General features: G+C 41.5%; 1 protein-coding gene across 1 annotated transcript in view; it reads right to left on the bottom strand.

Annotated features, from left to right (window-relative positions):
* The window catches only part of RARB (retinoic acid receptor beta), a 305,249-nt gene extending 288,945 nt beyond the window's left edge, over nucleotides 1-16,304 (bottom strand). Inside the window, exon 1 of the mRNA XM_073333465.2 lies at nucleotides 16,078-16,304. Coding sequence (XP_073189566.1) covers nucleotides 16,078-16,255 — 178 coding nt within the window. The 5' untranslated portion in view covers nucleotides 16,256-16,304. The remainder of the gene's footprint in view (nucleotides 1-16,077) is intronic.
* Nucleotides 16,305-26,148: the final 9,844 nt, after the last annotated feature.

Raw genomic sequence — 26,148 nt, forward strand, 5'->3', positions numbered from 1 at the left:
AAATTGGAAATCTGCTGCCTTTAACATAGCTGAAAATAATTAAGCATGTGTAACGCAAGAATTATTTCCAGTATTCCCAAAAGGGGACAGTAATCCCCATCTGAGGAAAAAGTTAAAGCTCTCTTAATAAAAAAGTGGGATATATTAATCTGAAATAAAGCTTTCTGAATAAATGTCACATGCGGTTCAGAACATCACACACACCCAAAAACATAAAAATAGTAAAGAATGAAATTTATTAAGGTCATTCCACTAACAACTCCTCCCAAAAACTCACACTTCTGTGTCCCAAAGTTACTTTATATACAGAATTCTACAATGGAGCTCCATATAATTACAGGAATGTGCTTGAGTGCATCCTCTGTAAGATCAGTCCATATAATATTATTCACTCTAAAAAAAACCTCTGCTCATGTTAGTTGCTATACATACAGCTCAAATGTGGAGGTTACTTACTGCAACTGGAGGATCTTCGAGATGTGTGGTCCCAATCTGTACTTCACATATCAGCACATATGTATGCCATGCACCCAAGTCCAGAAATTCTTCACCGCAGCATCCATAGGCTCACATATGCACAGGAGCTCTCTTCATGCTCCCAACCCAAGGTATAACAGGCAGTGCAGGTTGACGCCTCTGCAGTTCCTCTGTTTTCCACAAATCCAACAGGATTCAAAGCAGAGGGGATGGAGGGTGGGTCGTGATATACAGATAGGGACCACGCATCTTGAAGAATCCCCAATTACACTAAGTAATCTTCATTTTTGAGTGCTGAGCCCTATGTGTATTCCACATGTGGGTGACTGGCAGTATTGCAAGCATCTGTGCTACCAGCTTCCTTGTACCCGCCCCCAGTCTGACACTGTTTGCCCATCTGACCACTGCATTTGCAGCCGAGCCATGAACTAGAGCGTAATGTGTTGCGAATATGTGGCTTGCCCTGCAGATGTCCTACAGTGGGACATTTGACCAGAATGCTGTGAAGGCAGTTGTATTCCTGCAGATCCGGTTCCGGCTCTTCTCTCTCATACACTGATGGAACTGGCTGGAGAGAGAGAGGGGGGAGTGGTCTGACTCCTGAGAACAGCACAGACACCTGCCATATAGATATCAATAAGGCCAGAAAGAGGGGTTAATTAATTGTGTGGGACCCAAAGGGAATTTCTACCAGTGGTCCGTGGGGGGAGGTCATACCCACAGGAATGGTGAGCGTAACTCCTCGACTGTCTGATGGGGCTTGAGTGTCTCCATGTAGATACTGCGTGGCTATCTTCTCTGACTTGTCCGCATCTACGAACTGTTCCATCAGTAGCAGCAGTGCTATCGGTACCAGGGCATGCCTGCCAGACGGCTGGAGATGGGACTGCTCCTGGGATACTGATATAGACTCTTCCGCCGAAGTAAGGACATCCCTCAGGAGGGCAGGACTGGAAAGAAGTGGAGACTGTGGATAAGGAAAGAATATATCCTCTGGTGTTACGTATGTCTCCATGCACTCTGGTGACCAAGAGGTTCAAGCAGTCAAGTCTGCAGAAAAGGACCTAGGGGTGACAGTGGACGAGAAGCTGGATATGAGTCAGCAGTGTGCCCTTGTTGCCAAGAAGGCCAATGGCATTTTGGGATGTATAAGTAGGGGCATAGCGAGCAGATCGAGGGACGTGATCGTTCCCCTCTATTCGACATTGGTGAGGCCTCATCTGGAGTACTGTGTCCAGTTTTGGGCCCCACACTACAAGAAGGATGTGGATAAATTGGAGAGAGTCCAGCGAAGGGCAACAAAAATGATTAGGGGTCTGGAACACATGACTTATGAGGAGAGGCTGAGGGAGCTGGGATTGTTTAGCCTGCAGAAGAGAAGAATGAGGGGGGATTTGATAGCTGCTTTCAACTACCTGAAAGGGGGTTCCAAAGAGGATGGCCCTAGACTGTTCTCAATGGTAGCAGATGACAGAACGAGGAGTAATGGTCTCAAGTTGCAGTGGGGGAGGTTTAGATTGGATATTAGGAAAAACTTTTTCACTAAGAGGGTGGTGAAACACTGGAATGCGTTACCTAGGGAGGTGGTAGAATCTCCTTCCTTAGAGGTTTTTAAGGTCAGGCTTGACAAAGCCCTGGCTGGGATGATTTAACTGGGAATTGGTCCTGCTTCAAGCAGGGGGTTGGACTAGATGACCTTCAGGGGTCCCTTCCAACCCTGATATTCTATGATTCTATGATTCTGAAGAACTCGGTACATCTGTGGCAGCTGGATGGTCTTTAGACAAATGAGGCGGCACTCAGACAGAACCAGTGAACATCTATCCTTACACTTTGGTACCAAGGTGACTGATGAAACCAGTGGATTTTCTTTTTACACGCTTTTGCCCTCCCATCTGGGGGTCTTCAGTAGAGCCAGTTCCAGGGGTGATATCTCACCGAACCTGGACAGGCTCAGGGAGGAAGCGTGTTTCTTATGGGCAGTCTTTGAAGGGGATCTGTCCTTGATACCATGAGAGTGCCCACTACTCTCATGGGGAGCCCTAGAAGAAAAGACCTTGAGCTTAGATCCTGAAAGCTTCAAAGCACGTGCTTGGAGGGGTACTGCTGGTCAATTGCGGCCAATAAAGAGAGGTGGTTTCTCTGGCCTAGATCGGACAGGGACCTCATAATCTTCTCCATCAGGTGGTTTTGTAGGCAAAGCTCCCGGGCTTCTTGAGTTCTGGGTGAGAAGGAGCCACAGATACTGCACTTTGCAGAGATATGTGCCTCACTCAGACCTAGTACAGGCACCATTGACGTTCGTCACTGATGGCGAAGGAGCAAAGGCAAGAGACGCAATTCTTGAATCCCAGGACCCAGGAATAGTCCCGGAGCCGGGAAAAGGCTCCCCAACTGGTGAAAAGAAATACCTATACAAACTATAAACTTTAACTACTAACTATTAAGCTAAGATATATAATTATTTACAAACATTTTCTTTCTTCACTGGTTAAACAACAGAATGAAAGAGGACACAATTCCGACTCAGGTCATGTTGTGGTAAGAAGGAACTGGAGAGCTGTCAATCCTCACTGCCTCTTATATCCTTGGTCGGGAGCATGAGGAGGGCTACTGCACATGTGCAGGCCAACAGACACTGCTCCGAAGCATTTCCAGATTTGGGCTCATGGTGCGCATTTGTACCTATGTGTGCAATACACATAGGGACCAGCACTTGAAGAATACAAACTTGAAAGCTTTATGTCTACTTTCAAAAGTGTGCAGTACCGCATGACCAACGTGCTTCATAACAATACATAACTCCATCATTCCAATTTGAGCCAGAAAGATATTCTTCCACTCTAACAACACATCATACTGTGAGACAATTTAGAGAATTCTGACAAACTTACGGCCGCATGGCCTGAGGATTATATTCCTTTTGAAAGATTTACAACATATTTCATTGGCAATATATAAAATCAGCAGTTTACATCAACAGAATATTTCTTTCAAAGAACCAAGTAAGAGGCCAAGGTTAAAGTTGGATAAGTGGGTTAAGTCAGCTGGCGTAACAGTGAGTGATGGAGATCTTTGCAGCAAAGGGAGGAGTAGAGAGATCCCTTCACTATATATTTCTGACTTCCTAACGTTTGGTGTTGATTTTTATATTTTATTTCGAGAGGAGGGTAGGAAAAGGCGTAGGTTGTTAGTTTCAATTATAGATTCTTTTTAACAACGTTTTGTTCCAGAATTTCCTTGTTTCAAGGTCCATGAGTGGGGGAACAATTCTGTGATAGAACTAATGATACCTACCACTTGTAGACATTAGCAAGTCCATGGGAAAAGAATTTATGGGGGTAAGTACTAGAATCAGTATGAGTCATCCATCTGTATGCTAACAGGCTTAGAGAATTTCTTAAAATTGGTTCTTATCTGAAAGCAGATCTACTCTGTCCCTCTACCTGCAGAATTGATTCTCTAAGTCCAGGAAAGCTTGTTGCTAGTTTCTTAAATGGCTTACACCTATGGGACTCCCAGGAATCACTCTGATAGTTACAAAAGGAGTCATGGGCATTTAGTCTGAGGGAAGAGCTATTACTGAGTAGTTTAATTTGAATAACTTTTAGGGGGAACACATGTAAAAGTGTTATGCTTCATAGAGCACATTAGGAGATGACAATACCATAACAGGTTTCAGAGTAGCAGCCGTGTTAGTCTGTATTCGCAAAAAGAAAAGGAGTACTTGTGGCACCTTAGAGACTAACAAATTTATTTGAGCATAAGCTTTCGTGAGCTACAGTTCACTTCATCGGATGCATTCAGTGGAAAATACAGTGGGGAGATTTATATACATAGAGAACATGAAAAAATGGGTGTTACTGTACACACTGTAACCAGAGTGATCACTTAAGGTGAGCTATTACCAGCAGGAGAGCGGGGGGGAAAAACTTTTTGTAGTGATAATCAAGTAATAGAGACTGGGAGTGCATAGGTCATTACACAAAGTAAAACTATTTCCCCATGTTTATCCCCCCTCCACCCCCCACTGTTCCTCAGACGTTCTTGTCAACTGCTGGAAATGGCCCACCTTGATTATCACTACAAAAAGTCCATCGTCCCCCCCACTCTCCTGCTGGTAATAGCTCACCTTAAGTGATCACTCTCGTTACAGTGCATACAGTAACACCCATTGTTTCATGTTCTCTATGTATATAAATCTCCCCACTGTATTTTCCACTGAATGCATCCGATGAAGTGAGCTGTAACTCACAAAAGCTTATGCTCAAATAAATTTGTTAGTCTCTAAAGTGCCACAAGTACTCCTTTTCTTTTTGTGAATACCATAACAGAGTTCCAAAATTTCTCAACTGTACTTTAAAATTGTTCATAAGTTAAGTCAGTTCCTATCATGAAACCATCACAGAACATATTAGAATCCAACAGTCTGATTCTTTTGTGAATCCAACAGTCTGATTGTTTTAGAAGTCTCAGACTAAATGAATCCATCAAGAATTGAAGGCAGCTTGTTCCAAAAGCAGTGAGTCTTTTAAGGTTAGGGCTGATGTCATTAGCAGGATATTGTATTGGGGAACTCTTATCAGAATTGCTAGCATGATATCACATTGCCTGTATGTAAAGAAATTAATATTCAAATTCTGCCTATCCCACCTTCTGAATAGAAGAACTATGTGTAAAAATAAAAAGGGCACAGGTGATGATAAAAGGCGATGTCTGAAGACAGCTGGCAATTGCAGAGATGTGCAAATGGTAAAGAGTATATGGCAAGCCTTCAGTGTGACATGGGATTTAAACGAAGAGGAGGCAATAAAGGTGAAAAGCAGATACTCAGAAAGCTGTAACTACTGAAAAACATAAAACAGATGAAGTCCTTTAAAGTTTTAATTCATATCAGATTTTTTCCCTAATTCATTACAGATATAGCAATATTATTAGACTTATGCACAGCTGTTGAAAACTATAACTATGCTGAGTGAAAAAATCGATCATATATTAACTGTGATTCAACCACCACTGGAAACATTCCCCTCTTGTAGCACTGTAAGATACAGTGGGAACTGGGAGTCCTTGACCTTCTAAGTAATTAAGGGAATAAAGATATATTCTTGTTTTATTAGAGATTCAGAGAGACACTGAACTATTTGAATAGCTGAAGAATTTGACTGTATTTGCCTGTTCCTGAGTAGTGCGGATAGTTTAGCGCTCTCTTGGGGGCAACACATCGTAATGAATATCCGCTATTCATATTTAATGCAATCTACCAAAGAGTGCTTTTGGGAGGACTTTTTGTGTCAATACAATGATTAACAAGTGAACTGGAAAAGCAAATGAATGCCTACAAGGAGTGGAGCTAGGGAAACTATGTTGTAATACACTAAAGATACTGCATTCTACTGTATTAGTTTAATGATGTCAGTCAGTCCATATCTATTCCCAAAAAAAAAAAAAACCACACACCAACAACCACCTTTGAGATGGAGTCCAGGTTCTAAATAGCCAGCAATAATGTAAGAGAAAACAATCCTAATAGAACATAATGTTTTAAAACAACAATCTGCCTCGCTTGAGTATCTCAAAAAGGCTATTTCAAAACCACAGTATCTAGCTACTAAATACAGTAATAAGGGTTCACATAGCATGGTCAGAGTGGATTCTGTTCCCTGCCTCTCCCACGTTCTTGAATGGTTTTATTTTCCAGACATCTACACAAGTCCAAAAGACCTATACAGAACAGAATAGATGGGACATTCTATTTTAAGATTACACTTTTAAAACTGCAAACACTGGAAATTATGGAAATCTGCAGTTAAATTACCTTAACTCTATTCTTGCCACCCCACAGACTCTCCATGTAAAATGGTTATGATTATCTAATAAGTGGAACAGTTACTCACCTTATTGACTTTCAGTCAAAGTCCTTTATAATGATACGTTCACATCTCCCAATTCCTCCCTATATGTTCCTGGGACAAATAAAGGCAAGATCCTTGGGATCCAAGTCTTATGGTCAAGGGCTTGTGGATCAGATTGGAGCAGTGAGTCATAGGGAGAATAACAAGTGTATCATCGTATGATTGTTAATAGCTAACTGCTCTGTGGGCTGCTTCATTAGGAGGATTAGAGGCCATCTCAGGAGAAAGCAGACTGTCCCAAGTTAGGGAATTTTTAAAAAAAAAAGTGGGCTTCATTTGTTTGTGCATCTAGCCCTCATTTAGAATTAATCCAGGCCATTTCTGTCTGTGTGGAAGTATTTAAATCTCTACTAAAAATCCCAAAAGGTGCACAACTACTTCATAACATACTTTAGTGGTATTTGTATTCAGACTGCATTGTGAAGACATTGCTATTTATGTTGCCAGTTCACTCAATATTATATTAAGAGAGAATTTGCCCTTTCAACTCTGGTACAAATATGTATTGGCAACAACTGATCTCTTTGGCTTTTATGTCATTTTCTGATACATTTTTCAAAATATGTTTCTATTTTTATATTGAGTTCTAATTCAGACCGCAACAGGAACAGGCAACATCATATTTGGATGGGGCCTTGAGAAGACACTCATCCAAGTATGGAAAAATGAGGATTCCTTGTTTTCTCAGATAGGCAATGACTACCATGAAGACCTTGGAGAACACCAGAGGCACTGCAGATAGTCCAAAGGGCAGTACTTTGTACTGGCAATAGTCTGTGCCCCCAAGAAATCGGAGGAATCATCTGTCTGCAGGGTGTGTGAAAATATGAAAGTATGCATCTTGGAGGTCGAGGGCTGAGAACCAGTCCCTCTGTTCCATTGCTGGGATAATAGTGGAGAGGATAACCACCTTGAAGCGTTGCAGTTTGACAAATTTGTTTAGGTTGTAAAGGTCCGTGATGGGACACCATCCACAGGAGTTTTTCTGAATCAGAAAATAGTGGGAGTAGAAGCCCTGTCCCCTGTGGAGGGCAGGGACTTGTTCTATGGCTCCCAATTGCAGAAGATGTTTTATTTCCTCCCCATAGAATGGAATCATGAGAGGGGTCCCTGAAAAGGGATGGGGAGGAGGGAGTGGAAGGATAGATAGGAAGGGGATGGAGTAGCCTTCCCTGATTATCTCTAGGACCTACTTGTCCAAGGTGATGAGACTCCCACAATAATAGGAATGGAGCCAGTCAGTTGTCAAACAGATGGAATGTTGAAGATAGTGGGCATGCCTGGAAAAGGAGCGTGCTTCTCGGGGCCTCAACCGCACCATCAAAACTGTTGCTTTGGTGGGGATATGTGAGAGGTAGACCCCTGAGGAGTGGACTGTCTACATTTATTAGGAGGCCTTAGTCATTGGTGCTGGATGTCATAGTGCCATTGAGGAGTGTACTGAATCGTAAGGGGAGTTGGTACTTCCCCAAGCATCTCTTTGGTGCCGGCATGTATATCCTGAGCAAACTCAGTGTGCTTGGGAATCTTTAAGGGAGTGCAGAGAATTATCCATGACCTCCAAGAAAAGTTTCCGGCCTTCAAACAGTAAGTCCTCTACTGTGCTTTGTACGTCCTTAGGAAAACCCAAGAGTGGAGCCACAATGCATGCCTCTTGACTACAGCAGTCCCAATGCATGCCTCTTGACCACAGCAGTCCCAAAGAATCAAACAGCAGTGACTGTGGAGTCTAGTGAGGCTTGTAGGGCTGTACAGGCTAGGAGGTGCCCTTCCAATATGAAGGCTTGGAATTGCTCCTTCTTGGTCTCCGGTAGATCATGAAAAAGTTCCTCCAATTTGGAGTAGTTTATGTAGTTATAGGTTTCAGAGTAGCAGCCGTGTTAGTCTGTATCCGCAAAAAGAACAGGAGTACTTGTGGCACCTTAGAAACGAACACATTTATTGGAGCATAAACTTTTGTGGGCTACAGCTCACTTCATCAGATGCATAGAATGGAACATATAGTAAGAAGATATATATATATATACATACAGAGAACATGAAAAGGTGGAGTAAGAGGCTAATTAATTAAGATGAGCTATTATCAGCAGGAGAAAAAAAACCTTTTCTAGTGATAATCAATATGGCCCATTTAGACAGTTGACAAGAAAGTGTGAGGATACTTAACATGGGGAAAGAGATTCAATATGTGTAATGACCCAGCCACTCCCAGTCTCTATTCAAACCCAAGTTAATGGTATCTAGTTTGCATATTAATTCAAGCTCAGCAGTTTCTCACTGGAGTCTGTTTTTGAAGTTTTTCTGTTGCAAAATTGCCACCTATAAGTCTGTTACTGAGTGGCCAGAGAGGTTGAAGTGTTCTCCTACCGGTTTTTGAATGTTATGATGCCTGAAGTCAGATTTGTGTCCATTTATTCTTTTGCATAGAGACTGTCCGGTTTGGCCAAGGTACAAAGCAGAGGGGCATTGCTGGCACATGATGGCATATATCACATTGGTAGATGTGCAGGTGAATGAGCCCCTGATGGCGTGGCTAATGTGATTAGGTCCTATGATGGTGTCACTTGAATAAATATGTGGACAGAGTTGGCATCCCACTTTGTTGCAAGGATAGGTATATATATCTTCTTACTATATGTTCCATTCTATGCAGCCCATAAAAGCTTATGCTCAAATAAATTTGTTAGTCTCTAAGGTGTCATAAGTACTCCTGTTCTTTTTACGTAGTTATACTTTGTCATAGTTTGAAATCCTAAATTGGAGTGTGGCTGATGAATATGCCTTGCATCCAAATAGGTCCAGATGTTTCCATTCTCTGTCTCGTTTATTAGAATAGGATTGGAACTGACTGTCTCTCTTTTGCACTGCACTGACCACTAGAGAATTTGGAGTAGGGTGCAAAAATAAGAATCCTCATCTTTCTCCGGAACAGAATATTTTCTGTTGGCATGTTTGCTGGTTGGAGGGATAGACGCCGCGGACTGCCACAGCACCTTCGTGGGGTCAAGAAGAGCCTCATTAATTGGCAAAGCGATCTTGGCAGAAGAGATTGTATGTAATATATCCAGCAGTTTATGCTGTTGGTCTTTAGCCTCCTCCAACAGGAGCTCTAAAGATTCTGTAACCCAGCAGAATAACTCCTGAAAGTGTCTGAAGTTGTCGGCAGATGTGGAGGGTTAGGGCATCATCAGGTGAGGAGGATGAAAAATGTAAAGTTGGTGGAGACTCTTCCTCCTCCTGTTCAGTTAATGCCAGCAGTGGTTTGACCTCCTGAGGGCGAGAAACTGACAGAGAAGGGAGAAGTGTAGGTATCCATCAATGCTCCCTATATAAGGGTTCCCAATACAGCCAGTTTGGTGGGAGTGGCACATATGGCTACATCCATAGTGGTCCCTGCCAGGCTTGAGGACCAGCAGGAGACTTCATATAGTGAGGATGGGCAAGTATGAATTGCCCCATAGTCGAGGGAAAAATAGAGCCCTCGTCTTCCTCATCATCATCGTCAGTAGGGAAGAGAGGTACCATTCTTGGTGGAGAGACAGAATGAGTCTGGAGAAAAAAGTGGAAGTGGCAGGGAGAGGTCACATCACAGAAGAAGAGACTCAGTAGTGTCAGAGACCAGCAGATCTGTCGGGTATCTGAAGTCACGTGGAGGGAGGAAAAACCTCATCAGTGTTGATGGAAGACATGGCACCGAAGACAGGGTCTCTGAGACTAGGTCGGTGCTGACAATTTTGCTGGTGCCAAGTGTGATACAGCATGGCCAGAAGGCAGCAGGAGAGTGATACAGGAGAGATATGTAAGATATGTAAGTAAGATATGTAAGATATGTAAGGATGAGGAGAATCCTTATTCCCTGCAGAGGGAAGAAAGGGTTCTATAGATTAATTAAAAGCACCTGAAGCCAATTATAGCACCTGAAGCTAGCCCCCTGATAAAAAACCCCTGCTTCAATCTGCCAAGGAAAGGAGTTGGAGCAGAGTGCAATTTGGAGGAGTTGAAGTAGAGGAGAGTTTGGAGAAGTGCCCTGGCTGGCTAGAAGACCAAGACCCTAGGTAAAGAGACACCCGGCTTGTGCAGAGAGAGAGAGAGAGAGGGCAGGAAGCCCCACAAGCTGAAGAGCAGGAGACCGAAGTAGCCCAGGGGAAGGAAGCACTAATTCAAGTGGTTTATCACTATGCCTAGGGCCCCTGGGCTGGGACCCGGAGTAGAGGGCGGGCCCGGGTCCCTCCCTCTCCACTACCCTTCTCTGGGTTACTAGTGAGACAGTAGATACGCTAGTTCAGGGGCAGGAACCCCCCCCCAAAGAGGAAGCGCAGGACCCACCATAATCGTACCGGCAATTTGCCACACAAGGTCTTAATCAACGTTGATGGTTTCATCGGTGCCAGAAATGGCATCCGTGCCATAGCTCCTGAAGGTGGCCCGGCTTGGTCCCCAGAGCTGTAAATGGTGCCAAGGGATGTAGGTCTGCTCGGTTAGAGTCTTTTGACCCTTTCTTTGAACCAGTACTGGAGGTGCTCGGATGAGCCCTGGAGCTGTGTATCCCGTCAGATGAGGCTGTAGTAATCGACATCGCTGGGGATGGCATTCTGGTGGGCTGTGCCTCAGAGTGTGAGGAGGAAGCCCATTTCTTGTCATCCGAACGAGCAAGGGAGACAGGGAAAATAAGGACTGGCAGATGACCTGGCAGAGCATGAGATGGGGTGCTGGAATGGGGGAGGTCAGGGGTCTGGCTCATCCATTTTTTGCCATGCCCCCTTCCTTATTTCTTCCCCACCCCTCAAAGCCCTGCCCTCACCAGCCAGGCTGGCAGATGGAGCCTGACCAGGGAACCCAGACAGCTGTGGGGCACCATGCCACGGACCCTCCTCCACGTACCTGGGGGTGGGGGAGGGGGAGCGAGAGCAGTCTTGGCCCCTGGCCCAGCCCTGCAGCCCCCCGCTCAGGGCAGGTGGAGGGTCTGTGGCTCCCCACAGCTACTGACACAGCTCTTTCCATGGCCAGGCTGCCCCGCCCGGTGCCCCCAACTAGAGTCGGGTTGGGGTAAGAGCTGTGCAGGCAGCTATGGGAAGCCACAGACTCTCCTGTCTGGGAAGGGGGCCCACAGGGTAGAGACATGGGCTGGGGCCTGCTCTTTGCCCCCCATCCCCGGGCAGGTGGAGGATCCGCAGCTCCTGCTTTTGGTTTGGCCAGGGATGGGGCTTCAGATGGAAGAGGGGGGCAGGGGCGGGTCCCTCCGCTTTTGGAATGACTCCACTGCTCCTGGCATGAGGGTCTCTCTGGGGAAGAGTCTGGGCCTGCTCCTGATGCCAGTCAAAGCAACTTCTTCGTAAGAAGTTTCAATCTAATGTCCCAGTCCTTTCTGGCCATGGGTGTGAGGCCGAGACAGTGGGAACACTTTTGTGGGACATGTCCCTCTCCCAGAGAGCAGATACACTGCATGTGGCCATCCCTTACCAGGAAGGTGGCTCCGCAAGAAATGAACCTCTTAAACCCAGGGGATCTGGGCATAAGAGTAGAGGAAAAAGCTTCCCAATTGGGAAGGGCAGGAAGTTGGGGCAAACAGAAACTCAAGCTATGAAAGAACTGTAAAGGGAAAGAGAAAATTTAAAAAAAATATTATTTTTATAGAAGAGGAAAGGAGAAGAAAAAGAAGAAAATACTAACTACTCTGCTGTGGATTCCATTCCAGACCAAAGGGGGTAAAGAAGGAACTGGGGGCAGTCGGACTGTACAGCACTATATATATGTCCGGCGGACAGCACAAGGGGGGGAAGGTGCACGTGTGGTCCAACAGACACTGCTAATGAAAATTTCTAGTCCCAGGCACAGGGGACATTGCCGCACCAACAAGTTGAGCACCCATAGGGACATCACTTGAAGAAGAACTAGTCCAACAGTTGCTGGTGCATGACTCTGACTTAAAAGATATTAAAGTGGCTCTGAGCTCCATTTTCTTCCATGTTGTCTTTGTTCCTGCTTAGGTTCCAAGAAGAACTTCCTTGTCCAGAGCACTATCAGTGCACATTTTTTCATGGATTCATAGCCACAGGAACTGAGAACGAAATGACCCACTGAAGCACGAAATACCATTACTAAACCAACCATCCTGTAACTATCTCAGTTAATTTTTTTGAAGTGGAGAAGGTTTGTGATTCGTCATTATGAATGCTATTGCATGTGCGTGCACAATGAGTACTCCCAAATGGGACTACTGAAAATCTCTCCTTTGTGCTGCCCAGAGTTAGTACAGCACTAGGTGAATCAATCATGCTTATAAAAGTAATTATCTTCTTAACCACACTCTCTCTTTTATTCATTCAATGTTAATATACAGTTCACCTATGTGTAAAGGTAATATTTTTTCTTTTGTTACTGACCTTTTTAGCATTGTGACCAACCTTATAATTATTAAGGATTTTGCACTATGTATCTCAGTCTAAAAACAGAAGTCAAGTCAGAGGTGAACGAGTCAACACCATTATCAACATCAGTGAAATTAATTCACTATAACACTGTTCTCTTACTGTAGGCCACTTATGCCCATAAAATTAATCTGTCTAAAAGCCTTTTGTCTCTTTAATAGGAGAAGGGGCTGATGATGAGGCCTCTTATTTCTATGACATGTCAGTTCCAACTGTAGATACAAGATGGCTGAATTTACAGGTACTTGGTATAATGGAAAAAGTCTGAAGTCAAGACAGAACAAAAAATAATACAGTAAAATAATATGAAGTCTTTCAGCATAAACTGTACCATCCTTGATACCTCTGAACAAAAGCTGATAAATTACATTATTTTAAAAAAACTAAAGGGACCAGAGGTCTTTATTCCTGACAGTGTTCCTATTATCTAAAATATTACTTCCTGTGAATATTGAACTCATGCAGTTGAAAGATAAATAGCACAGAGGATACAGTCACATATAGTGCAGGGCTTCAGGCAGATACTGGGCAAGTTTCTTCTCACTCATATAGCTTCTCACTACAGAACTGTATTCCCCCAGTGTCCAGTTCTGGCTCTCATTTTAATAGAAAGACTGCTGACCATGCTAAACTGTACTAAACTGTGTGGTAGTTTTGTGACATGGAAAAATTAGTTAGAATAGGCCACTCTGACAACTTTCAAGAATCTGAATCCAGGCCTCTTGAGATATAAAGTCAATGCATTAGGTTCCTGTCTCAGGGCTCCTGAATGATTTATAAATAACTTACCAGAACTCTAAAGGCCTAAATTCAAAAGAGGCTGCCACTTCTATAAGATAGGAAAACAAAATAAGTGAGAAATATCAATCAAAAGTGCCAGCTGCCTTGCAGGGATCTCTTCCTGCAAGAAATTTTTGTCCCATTGAGCCCCCTCAATGACCATAATTGACCCCTCATAAATGACCCCTCAAGAGACCATAATTTTCAGACACAGGTACCTAGTGCTAGGTTCTGAAGTGACCAGATTTTTATGGTCAGTGAAGTCAATGGGAACTGTTGGTACTCCGCACCCCTAAAGAATCAAGCTAATTTTACTGACATATGTAAATATGAATAAAAGTGTCTGACTTAAGGCAAGCACCTTTGAAAATACTGAAAACTGGAGGATCGGACCATGACAGTGGAGACTTAAGAGAGACATTCACAAATTTTCAAAAGTGGCCATTTGTTTTAAGTGCCTACAATAGACAATTGGCTTGATTTTTAGAAGTGATGAGCAGTCACATCTCCTACTGATTTGCTTTTAATACAATCTTAATGTAATAAGAACATGATTGTTGTGAAGAACAATTGTGCATATACAGTCCTATATATCTTGGATATTTACCAATATATGTCTTTAAAAAGGTGCTGTGGACTAATCATCTATCTGGTCCATGTGACAAAAGAACTTTCTTACAAAATCAGAGCAAAAACTCAGTTCAGTATTCTGATCACTTCTAAAGGGACTGGGAAATCAAATGCTTAAAATGTTTTCTAACTTGTAGCTGTTTCTTCTTTACGTCTTATAAAACAAATCACGTAGTGCAATAAAACAGAAGAAACTAAGAGCCTGACCCTGAAAACACTTAATATGCCTGCATGTTGTCTCACCTAAGTCTACATGCATGGGGAAATCACACCCCTCTTGAAGTTAATAGCAAAACTCTCATTTATTTCAGTGAGGCCAGGAGTTCATGTGTAAGTGGATAAAGGAGGGGCTTCACATGCAAGCGACACTAACAAGCATTTGAATTTCTTCATTCCCTCAGTATCATGTTAAAATGTTGCTTTCCTTCTTCGTCTCTATGGTTTTCTTCTTTTTTGTTCCCCTTCCTTGTCTGGAACTCAAAACTTTGTATGTTTTTTCACCCCAGCACATATTTTAGTAGGTAATATCAATACTTTGCAAGCCCTTTGTAGCTTTCTGTTTAGTCAAGAGACTTCTTAATATGGAGCATTCACAGCAAGATCCTTTAACAAACATTTGTACAATAAACGTGAGCTGTGAAATGAAAAAGAATACTCCCCCAATATCCCACCGAGCATGCACTGCTTTTCCTCATGTAGGGCCTAACTCTGCACTGTTACACCACTGAAAATATGGAGTAACTCACTTTCCTTAAATGATGTTACACTGGGTTTACACTAGTGTAACTGGGAATATCATTTGGACCCATGGCCCTTCCTTTCAGTGCATTTGAAAGTAAGTCCTAGCAAGAAACATGGCAGTGTTCATTAAAAAGCACTGAAAACAAATCACTTTGGCTAGTACACTTAGTAATATTGAACTCCAGCATTTTAAAGAGGATATACCAGACAACAGAGCACCATATTACTGCATATGAGTTTCAGATGCATACGCAGGTCCTAACAGTGCAGCCACAAAATACCTACTGATTCTAGTGGGGATTCTGTGTGCAGCTACAGAATCAGAACCTTAGTATGGCATGCAACAGGGAAGCAAAACAAAAAAGCACTATTAATTATGTACTAACATAAGCAATAGCTATTTGCTAATGAAAGATGAAATTATTTTTCTGTGTGATTTGTTAAAAACACATCTATGGTCTGACCTATGGTGGTATTATAGGGTATCGCCACAGCTACTAACGAACAACAATGTAAGATTTCCTAATGTCATCTAGCAGGTTTTATCCCAGCTATGAAAATCATCAGTGATATTTCATACTATTGCATGTTTATTTTTTTTTAAAAGGAAGAGAAAAATAAAAATCATATTTCAAAATAAATTTGTTTTTAAAGAAAGGGAGGCTAGTGGCAAATGAACAGCTGTAATTAGCCTTACAATAATCAACGTGTTCATTCTTTAATAAAGGAAATTACAGTAAAGCCTCAGAGTTATGAACATCGGAGTTATGAAATGAACAGTCAACCAACCACATACCTCATTTGGAACTGGAAGTACACAATCAGGGAGCAGCAGAAACAAAAAAAAAGCAAATACGGTACAGTACTGTAAAGTAAACCGCTAAAAAAAATAAAGGGAAAGCAGCATTTTTCTTCTGCATAGTAAAGTTTCAAAGCTGTATTAAGTCAATGTTCAGTTGTAAATTTTTGAAAGAACAACCATAACGTTTTGTTCAGAGTTACAAACATTTCAGAGTTACGAACAACCTCCATTCCTGAGATGTTCGTAACTCTGAGGTTCTACTGTAGTAAATAAGAGCCATAAGAATCAATAACGGGGCACTTACTTGCAGGTGATGGGGTGCTGCATCCACTTGTTGGTGGGTTACCCTGGAGTCCATGAAGGGAAGGAAGTGAAAGTCCACCGATGACTGGAGGAAAAAGTAATGGATATGGAGCTGCTGGATAGTGATTCATATGTCCATTCACGGTTGGTACTGGACACGTGTGGCTGCTGGTTGTCATGTTAATACCTCAAAGGCTATGCAGTGTACAAATACTATGTTGCATTACTCCAGGCCAGCAAATGAATATCTCAACTTGTGAATGGAAGAGGCTGACAAACCCGCAGGTGCTGCTTGAGCTGGATTGTGTGAAGATGAGAAGATAATTCACTAGATAACAATCTTTTATTTCATTGCTGCTTTCTACTGTTTCTTCCAGTACCTTCTTGCTGTGCAGATTGAGAATAGAAAATCTTCTTTTCCTACACTGTGCATGTGGTGTGCAGCGCAACTGCTTATTTAAATAACTTTTTTTCTGGAAAGATAGCTTCACTCTACAGATGCATGCTGATTTATTCTGGAGGGAAAAAAACAAAATAGATTGGTATATTATGCACAAAAGCTGAAAATCTTTCTGTTCTGTGCTTACTTTGTAAAGAGAGGTATTTACCATTGTCCCATAACATGGGCCTGACAATCAAGATTTCAGCACTGAATGTTTTATTGCTAATCAGACATAACTTCTGTTTTAGAAACTGCCAAATTCTGAAATCCTGATGGGTGGGGGGTGGAGGGATCAAGTAAAGATTAAATGTTCTTGAAGGTACAATATATCAGCACAAGTCAAATCCTATAAATATATTTGGGGTGTATTTTTTAAAGTGTGTTTAGCAAATACAAATCATTCCAGTTTCAGTCCTGAAGACTCATCCCCATAAGAGATACAGAATGAGCGGCTGGAATGCAAGCTCCCCACTCTACTTCACCAGAGTGCCTCAGTTGTGGTCCAGAAGAACCACCTCTGTGGTTCATTGTCGACAGCCCATTCAACCCTTGGCCTCTTGTCTTAGGGTATTGTCTATACTGGGAACATGTATTACCTAACACAAAGACAGTGTAAACAAGCCCTTAGACTGCTAACAAGGTTATCTATTAGTGTAAATAATTATAGGGTTTTATATAATGCATTTTACTTGGGGCTTCCCTTGAAGAACACTCAGAAGTTTCAGCTATTTCAGGCTGGTATAACAGTAAACTATACTTCTGCTGTGGGCTTCTCTTCTGCTTTCAGGTGCAAGGGAAGGTGGTGGATACAATTTTTAAAGGCCTATATCAATAGGGACTTAGCTTCCTCCCTCCATACCTCATCAAAATAACTGAGATGCTCCTCTTTGTGCTAGTCTCTAGATTCAAAGTCTTGAACTGGAGGAGCAGCATTTTTGGTGGCATCCTAAACAGTGAAATTTGCTCCCTCTGAATGTCTAATTTATCTCATTAGATTTCAGGGTATGATGTATGGCTCATCTTTTCCTCCAATCATTTGCTTCGCCTTTGCCAAGGTTTAACAGATTTTGAAATCTAGTGACAGGCTGCTATTATTGCTGACTGTGAACACTACTAGTTGATGTTTGTTTTTAACTTATGTCATGGCGTTGGGTGCGTAATAATTTTATGGACTCTATGCTGAACTCCTGCCACTAGGAGTTATAGCAATCAGAATGAGTACAGTTCATTTTCATTTGCTTAATGATGGACAAAAGCCCCAAGTTCATATATATCCATGACCTTAAAAAAAGGACAAAATATGAACCATTAACCACAACACTGGACTCTTAAGTGGGCAAAAGCATGAGAAGTCAGCAAATGGAATAGGGATGGCTCCTCAAGTTCTCCCACAAAAGGAGTCAGTAGGCTCCCCCAACATCTCTGACTGGGGTAAGGGGAGGAAGAGCCACATGGCATCTTAGCCTTTCCCATCAGCAAATAGTCAGTAGGCATCCCTGACATTTCCTGCTTTCATGCAGTGAAGTCCTCAGATGTATAAAGGCTTCAGTGCAGAAGGGTGTCAGCCCAGAAATCATTAGCAGCTGCAAACAACAAAAAATAAGATTTCTTTGTTGTATAGTGCTTTTCATCCACAGATCACCAAGCGATTTACAATGGAGGGTGAGTATCATTATCTCCTTTTTAGATATGGGGAAACTAAGCCACAGAAGTGAAGTGATTTGCTCAAGGCGACAGAACAGATCAGTGGCAGAGGTGGGAAAATGGTGACAACACAGCTTTTAAGGGTAGTTCCTGCTAGTCAGGCCATGGATTGGCATTATGAATTAAAATGAGAAATAAAAACCAAATTCATATGTTTGCCTGCCTGGCACACAGAAATGGAATATTTCTACTATATGTGGAATAGGAGGAAAGGCTACTAGCTGTGCACATTTTGACACAGCAATTTGTGCTGAGCACAACATGTTTAAGGGTAACAAATGTAGTTGCAAGTACTTGATAACTGTGTAACTTATGTGTGAATAGCATTAACACAGATGAAGCTAGACATGCATGGGGAGGAGAATATAATGATTGGTATATTGCACTAAACACAGATTTGGGGGAAGGCAGAAAGAGCACTGATCATGTTGCTTTTGAGGACCGTCTTCCAGGAGATCAGTGAAACGATACTGGTCTTGGAGGAAACTACTCATAGCCAAAATAATGGGTCACAATGACAACAAGAGAAAACTGAAAGTTAAGAGATGGGGGGAGTTAGATATTAAAGAATCCCACAAAGGAGGGACAAAAATAAAATCTAATGGAATTTCCAGGAGCAATTTAGCGAGAGTATGGGAGGATCCCATGCACCAATAACTTCCTAAAACTCAGGTGCTTATAAGTTGGGGAGGCACAAAGAACAAATTTACCCTGAAGTCAAGGGACTTGGACCAGGGATAAATGAGGCCCTTTTTAGTTATTTAGTCAATGATTTTTAGGTCAAGGTCACCTATTTTTAAATAAGGCCTGCAGAAATAAAATACAGCTTATAAAGCTATCAGATACTTTCAACTATATTTCTGTTAGCTCAATCATGCAGAGCTCAGCACACATTACCAAAATGTGCACAGCAGTGGTCTTTGCTAATATTTCAGACAGAGCAGAAATACGACTATGTGATGAGCTAAGCAGGCAACATATTACACATATGATTTTTACTGCCTTTCTTTTATCTTCAATTCACTTATTATAAAGTACCCACTAGCAAGTTTTTAAACTTATCATGTAAAAGCGCAAATGCGAGGGGAAAAAAAGTGGAATTTCATATTACTTTTTGCCTTTTTGGTCTAAAATGAAAAATTGCAGCATATTAGTCCATAAAAGTGGACTAGATATTTTGATTTCCATTTAAAAAAAAAATACAAGGCCCAGTTCTTCCAACACTTATCCAAACAACTAGCCTTATGGAAGGCTAGTTTCAGATGGAAGCAATGGATTAGAGTTGAAATATTCAAACATTAGTTCAAGACACTAATGTTTAAACTTCAGCTACATCATTCTTTCCAGAATTACTAAAGAGAGACATACCTGTACACTTGAATGTTAGCTTATTTTTTATGAAAAATAACTACTTTTTGTAGAAAAATGAAAATTTGAAATGAAAATAAGGTCATCTAGTCATTTCCCAAACAATGCTAGAATACTTTCTATAATACATTTTCTAGTGACTTGAAAATGCATCAGCATTTTCATAAAAATCTTAATGTGCATGTTCATGCAAAAATTATAGCTCCAAACTATGGATTATCATATAATCATAAACATTGTCAGTATATATATAAGCCATTATTATATACAAATTACACACTCCTGGAACATTAAATCTTTTCCTGCCTTTCCAAAAACTCACTGCTATTCATTAGATTTCAGTCTTCAGAGAAGAAAATCTCCTGTAGAATAGGAAGGATTTTAAGTTTCATTCACTGTCTTGTTCTGTAGATATGCGCAGACAAGCAACATGGTATAATAAGGAAGATAGTGGTGGTTCGAAAACTGGGTCTCCACAGGCAATTAGCACTCGCATGAAGTATGAGTGGGTCAACACTTATAAGATACCCAAAAGATTGTAGAGGAAATTATTAGGAAGGATTGCAAGTATCATTGGATTCATATCTAGACCTTACTACTGTGGTGTCTGAAATTGACATTAGACATCAGTCTCAGATGTGGAGGAACAAGGCTCCCAGGAGCCAGTGGTGTTTACAGTTCCACAGTGACATTTTCTTTTTCTCAGCTAAGGGTGAATCAAAGTTTTCTATGACAGTAAAGGCAGCACTACCTTCACCAGCTGTAAGGAGAGGCGCTCCATCTCACTGCCCATTTGCTGCTGTTAAAATGAACAAACACTCACTGGCAAAGGAATACTTCCAGCATGGGCAGCATGCCATTAGTGGCTATAGAGCCTGACTGCAGCTCTCCCTCATGCAGGCAGTCCCATTGGCTTCAATCCTATGCACGATGGGTGGGATTTTCAAAAATGTCCAAGTCACTTAGAAGCTTCTGAAAATTCATTCAATAAATGAAATCAACTTCCATGAGACTATTATCACGAATGGGAGTTCAGCAGCCTAAGGGCTGCACAATAGAACCCCTGCATAGGAAGAACAAGGACAAAGGGGATCGTATGGAAGGCCTTTTATAACACTAAAAGATGTCATAGAATCATAGAATATCAGGGTTGGAAGGGACCTCAGGAGGTCATTTAGTCCAACCCCCTGCTCAAAGCAGGACCAATCCCCAATTAAATCATCCCAGCCTGGGCTTTGTCAAGCCTGACCTTAAAAACTTCTAAGGAAGGAGATTCTACCACCTCCCTAGGTAACGCATTCCAGTGTTTCACCACCCTCCTAGTGAAAAAGTTTTTTCTAATATCCAACCTAAACCTCCCCCACTGCAACTTGAGACCATTACTCCTTGTCCTGTCCTCTTCTACCACTGAGAATAGTCTAGAACCATCCTCTCTGGAACCACCTCTCAGGTAGTTGAAAGCAGCTATCAAATCCCCCCTCATTCTTCTCTTCTGCAGACTAAACAATCCCAGTTCCCTCAGCCTCTCCTCATAAGTCATGTGTTCCAGACCCCTAATCATTTTTGTTGCCCTTCGCTGGACTCTCTCCAATTCATCCACATCCTTCTTGTAGTGTGGGGCCCAAAACTGGACACAGTACTCCAGATGAGGCCTCACCAATGTCAAATAGAGGGGGATGATCACGTCCCTCGATCTGCTCGCTATGCCCCTACTTATACAGCCCAAAATACCATTGGCCTTCTTGGCAACAAGGGCACACTGCTGACTCATATCCAGCTTCTCGTCCACTGTCACCCCTAGGTCCTTTTCTGCAGAACTGCTGCCTAGCCATTCGGTCCCTAGTCTGTAACTGTGCATTGGGTTCTTCCGTCCTAAGTGCAGACCTTGTTAGTGAAGACAGAGGCAAAAAAAGCATTGTCCATACTGTGCAGTACACTGAGCACCAACCAGTGACTCTTCTTTGACAGAACGTGTATTTCCTTTTTTGGATTCTATAGATGTTTTATTGGCTTGACTATAGTGATACAGCAGAAGGCCACTGAAGTATGAAGACAGAAGGCTAGAACAGATGCAAAGCCTAATAGCATATTTACCAGCTATAGTTAACATACAAGGAGTACCTGTCTCTTTTCCATTTCTTCTTGTGTTTTATATAATTGAACAGTAGTTTTAATCTACTGTTTTCTTATACACTTACACAAAAACATCTGTGACTGGGAGGAGGGAGTGGGCCGGTTTTTCTTACTGTTTTCTCGTTATTTTAATTCTATATATATTTTGTGTAAGATCAGTCTTGGAAAGCAACTTTGTTTTCTGAGCATCTGCTGATCCTCCTAGAGTTTATTAATTTACTTTACTCTCATTTGCTTCCATTTTTTTTACTATCATTTGATGCTACTGACTTTGGTGAAGCTGCTTTCACTTAAACAAGATCTGAATTCAGTTCACGAAATTCTTTCATAGCCACGGGCAACTGAGTATGCCATTGACTTGGCCTACATATCAACAGCAGGAAGAGATCTCGGTAAGGGAGACAGGGCAGGTGGCCTGGTCGACAGCAAGCGACCAGCAGAGGAGACTGTGCTCCGTCCTCCCCGATGCAGCACCAGGCCAGCATTCTTCTCTCTTCTTCTGCCGTTCTCCAATCTCCACAGCAAGACAGCCAACATGTACAGAGTCTCAACATCAGGGCCTTTGTTCTCCTTTACTCTGTTTTCCCTTTCCCCAAAAACAACATTATCAAAAGTGGTTTCTACTATGGACTCTAAAAACAGCACTGTGGGGTTCTACCTTACCCACAGCTCCCACTGAAATTCTCAGGTACTTATAAGGCCCCCATTACTGTAGTAAATAAGCACTTCAGTGTCTTTAATCTCTTTGTCCTCTCAACACTCCTGTGAGGTAGGGGAGTGCTACTGCTCCTATTTTATAGACAGGGAACTGAGAGACAGTCTCAAAGTCCCAGATTTTAAAAAGTATTTAGGTGCTGCTGTGCTCAGTGTTGCAATGCTTATGTGTCTAAATCCCTTTTGAAAAGGAGACAGGCTCCTAAAACAGTTAGGCATTGCAATGCTGAATGTAGTAATGCCTAAGTGCCTCAGATCTCACAGGAAGTCTGCGGTAGAGCAGGAAATGGAACCTGAGTCTCCTAAATCCCTGGCTAGCACCCATCCACTGGGCCACCCTTCCTTTCCGAGGGAAAAGTCTGGCTCTTCTTTGCTGGAGCTGTTCTGTATGGTCCATAGAGAGGCAAACCTCTCCTTACTCAACAGAGCAAATCAGGAGAAATCTCACAAGAGAAACCTTTCAGTGATTTCTTCTCACTTAACCCAGGGGAGGGTGTTGATCAAGACCTTGGCTATTACGCAGCTTTAAGACATATTTAAATTCTGTTTTCAAAATAAATCAAGATCTGATAGGTTACACAAACTACGATATATCTAATGTATAAAGAGTTTGTAGTTTATGCTGAAATCCTTGGTTATGCATATGCTTTCTAGATAGTATCACACTAAATAGAATTGAATAATTCAACTGATGTACAGTTGACTCCTGGTAAATCTGTCAGATATAGTAACATGATATTCGTGCTGCGTTTACAGCTATTTAAAACATGTAGATGGAAACGTCATTTTTCAAAAAGGAACATGTTTAGTTTTCCATAGATCATCTTTGAGTGTGAGATGTTGCATTTTGTTTCCTTACCTATATACAGAGATTTAATTAAACAATAAACTCATTACAATGGCAGAAGTAAAAAAGCCTTCAGAGTGTTATGTTTCCTTTATCAGCATAGTGATGTGAAACTAAACAGAAGAAGCAATCTAATAACAAACATTCCTTTGAGAACTGTTCAGGGAGCAAAAGGACATCCACTTATTGTTCAGCCCATCCCATTGGTCCATATATGGCAATAAAGGTACAATAGAAGGAAACAGGAAACAGCCTGGCACATCTACATTATCTTATTAGAGGCTAATGGATATCTCAGAGGAACATGCATCTGATTCTGAATAGTCTGTACCAATCTCCTAAGCAATTATTCTTAATTAGTGGATTCTGTTTATAGATGGAACTTAGTGTACCCTTCTGTATCAAAGAGAGGCAGACATCTGGAGGGAGATATGGTTTTCTTAAAGGGAAAGTGCTACAGCTCTGTTTTTATTTTGGCAAATAAGAGCTCTTTCAGGCATAACATCCTCTACTGTGCTATTAATCAAAAAACCATGATGGTGAAAAACGGACCATGCTGTTAATCTCAAACTATGAAAGTAAACATAGGAAGCTAATAGTTGGATAAGCAAATAAACAACTGAGTCCTACACTTTTCAACCAATAGCTAAAAATCTTAATATAGCAGATTATGTCACAAGAACAACATCTGCATTTTGTATCTGCCAAGTCTTCAGCCAAAAAAAGTAAACTACTGCATATGACCAGATGTATTAATATAAGGGAAGGTATATGAAATAGGCCTTTCAGGCCAACTTATTGAAAAGCAGATCTGCAGTTCATATGGTCCAAATAACCAAAATTATCAAATACTTGAAGCTATAGGTGCAGGATAAATTGTGAAAAAGATACAATAAATTGCAGAAACAAAATTAGAGAATACATATTGTCTAGCATTGAGACCTTTCCCCTGTCTCTGAGTTTGTGAGGCTGTCTTTGTGAGACAAAGAATTTTTCTTGACAAATTGTTAATTCTTGCTATGTGGGTTTGTTTTATTTCTTTCTCCTGAGTGCAATTATTAACCCAATTAATGGAACTGGTGGTTAATATAAAGAAGTTGCTGGGGAGTGCATTGAAAAACTTACTAATTTTTTCCTAAGCGCTCAAGCTTCATATGCCTTGTATCTCAAACACGCCCTGATACACTCCAGGAAAACTGCATATCTAAATTTGAAAGGGGGCGGGGGGAGGAAGAGTGAGAGACACAACAGCACCCATTTATTTACATACTATACAACAGTGCCCTGCTGGACCAACTATTGATTTTAATCAAACTGAGAGTCCAGGCTGGAAAGCAGCAGCTACAAGTATATAGCCTCCATAAGCATTATACTCTATTTCAAGGGGGTAACCTTTGTTTCAGACAGCCTTTATTTGTAAGACAACATTCAGAAATGTACACCCCTTACACTGAAGGATTGAAAGGCACAATGCCTATTTCCTCAGAGTTGCTCAAATAAGCTTAATCTGTACAATGTTGGCAAATAAATAAGTGACACATAATTGAAAAAAGAAGACATGGGGGCTTTGTAGTCAGAGTTGCTGTTGTTCTGCAGAGATGCTACAGAATATTATTTGTCATTCTCTCTTAGCTATATTTAAGAACCTCACAGCACATTATACTATTCATGTCTCTCTCACTTCCCCTTGCTCTTCCTTTTTTGGGGGTGTGTTTGGCTTGGATTTTTAAGCTATCTACATTCCATATTTCTTTCATTACTCAGCAGTTGTCAAATCTATATTGAGGAGAAAGATAAACGGTTAGGTCAGGTGGGGTTAACAATTTACTGTGTATGTCCTGAGAAGACAAATATGGTAGAACTGGCTCATGTTTATGGGATAAGAAGTTGAATTTCCTGTGTGCAGCCACTTTTCAATCACTCTGCCAGAGAATCTGCTGCAGTTTCTGCACAGAATATAAGGGGCTCTGGAGACTTTTTGTCCTGGTACATAGGACATGCTATTTCTTCCCCAAATGAACTTCCCACATCCAAAATTCCCATTAAGATGAACACTTCTAGTAGAGATGAGAGGAGTCAACACCTTGGTAAGTAAAAGGGGGCTAGATGAGCTCCCTGTATCCTGAATTTAGATGGCACTAAATTAATTTCCCCAAGAATCTTTTAGAGTTAATTTCTTAATATTGAAAGGTATATTTATTATTTAAAATATTTCACTTGCAGCAGCATTTCTGTTCTTTTGCTGCTGACTCTGTTAGAATCATTCCATAGTGAGGAGGTCCCAGAAAACAGGACTACCGTAAGTGTTAATGGCTTGTATAGGTTTAAAAGAGCAAAGTGTCCAGCCCAGTATTTAAAGACACCATTTTTATACCATTAAACATGAATCCTAATGTTTTCCCATACTCCAGTTTGTAATTTCTCTTCTCAGTTGTAATTGAGTTGCTTCACTATTTAACAGATACAGGGCTACATAATTGACCCTGCTATCAAAACTAGCTCTTCATGAAGACTAAGCTGAACACACCTAATCAGAAGCTCTCACCTTCCCAAACCAAGGTGCCACACAAAATGTTCAATGACAAGGAACTGTTATCAAGCCAACTGCTACATTTTCATCTTGACTCTATATGCTTTAATTTGCCCTACACCATTTATTTTAATACCTTTCTGCAGTATACAGGCAACTGGCTTGCCATAATTCCCAAAATGTCACAATATCGCCTCCTAATGATTGACCTAATTGCTCTCACATGAAATGACATTTTTGATGGTGGCAGCATACGTGGTGAGCAGGTATCTTGATCTCACAGAAGTTCTTTCTCCCATTTGTTTTCCTTATCTGCTAGGTACTTAACTAATGC

This window comes from Lepidochelys kempii, chromosome 2, assembly GCF_965140285.1.
Source record: "Lepidochelys kempii isolate rLepKem1 chromosome 2, rLepKem1.hap1, whole genome shotgun sequence".
NCBI lineage: Eukaryota > Metazoa > Chordata > Testudines > Cheloniidae > Lepidochelys > Lepidochelys kempii.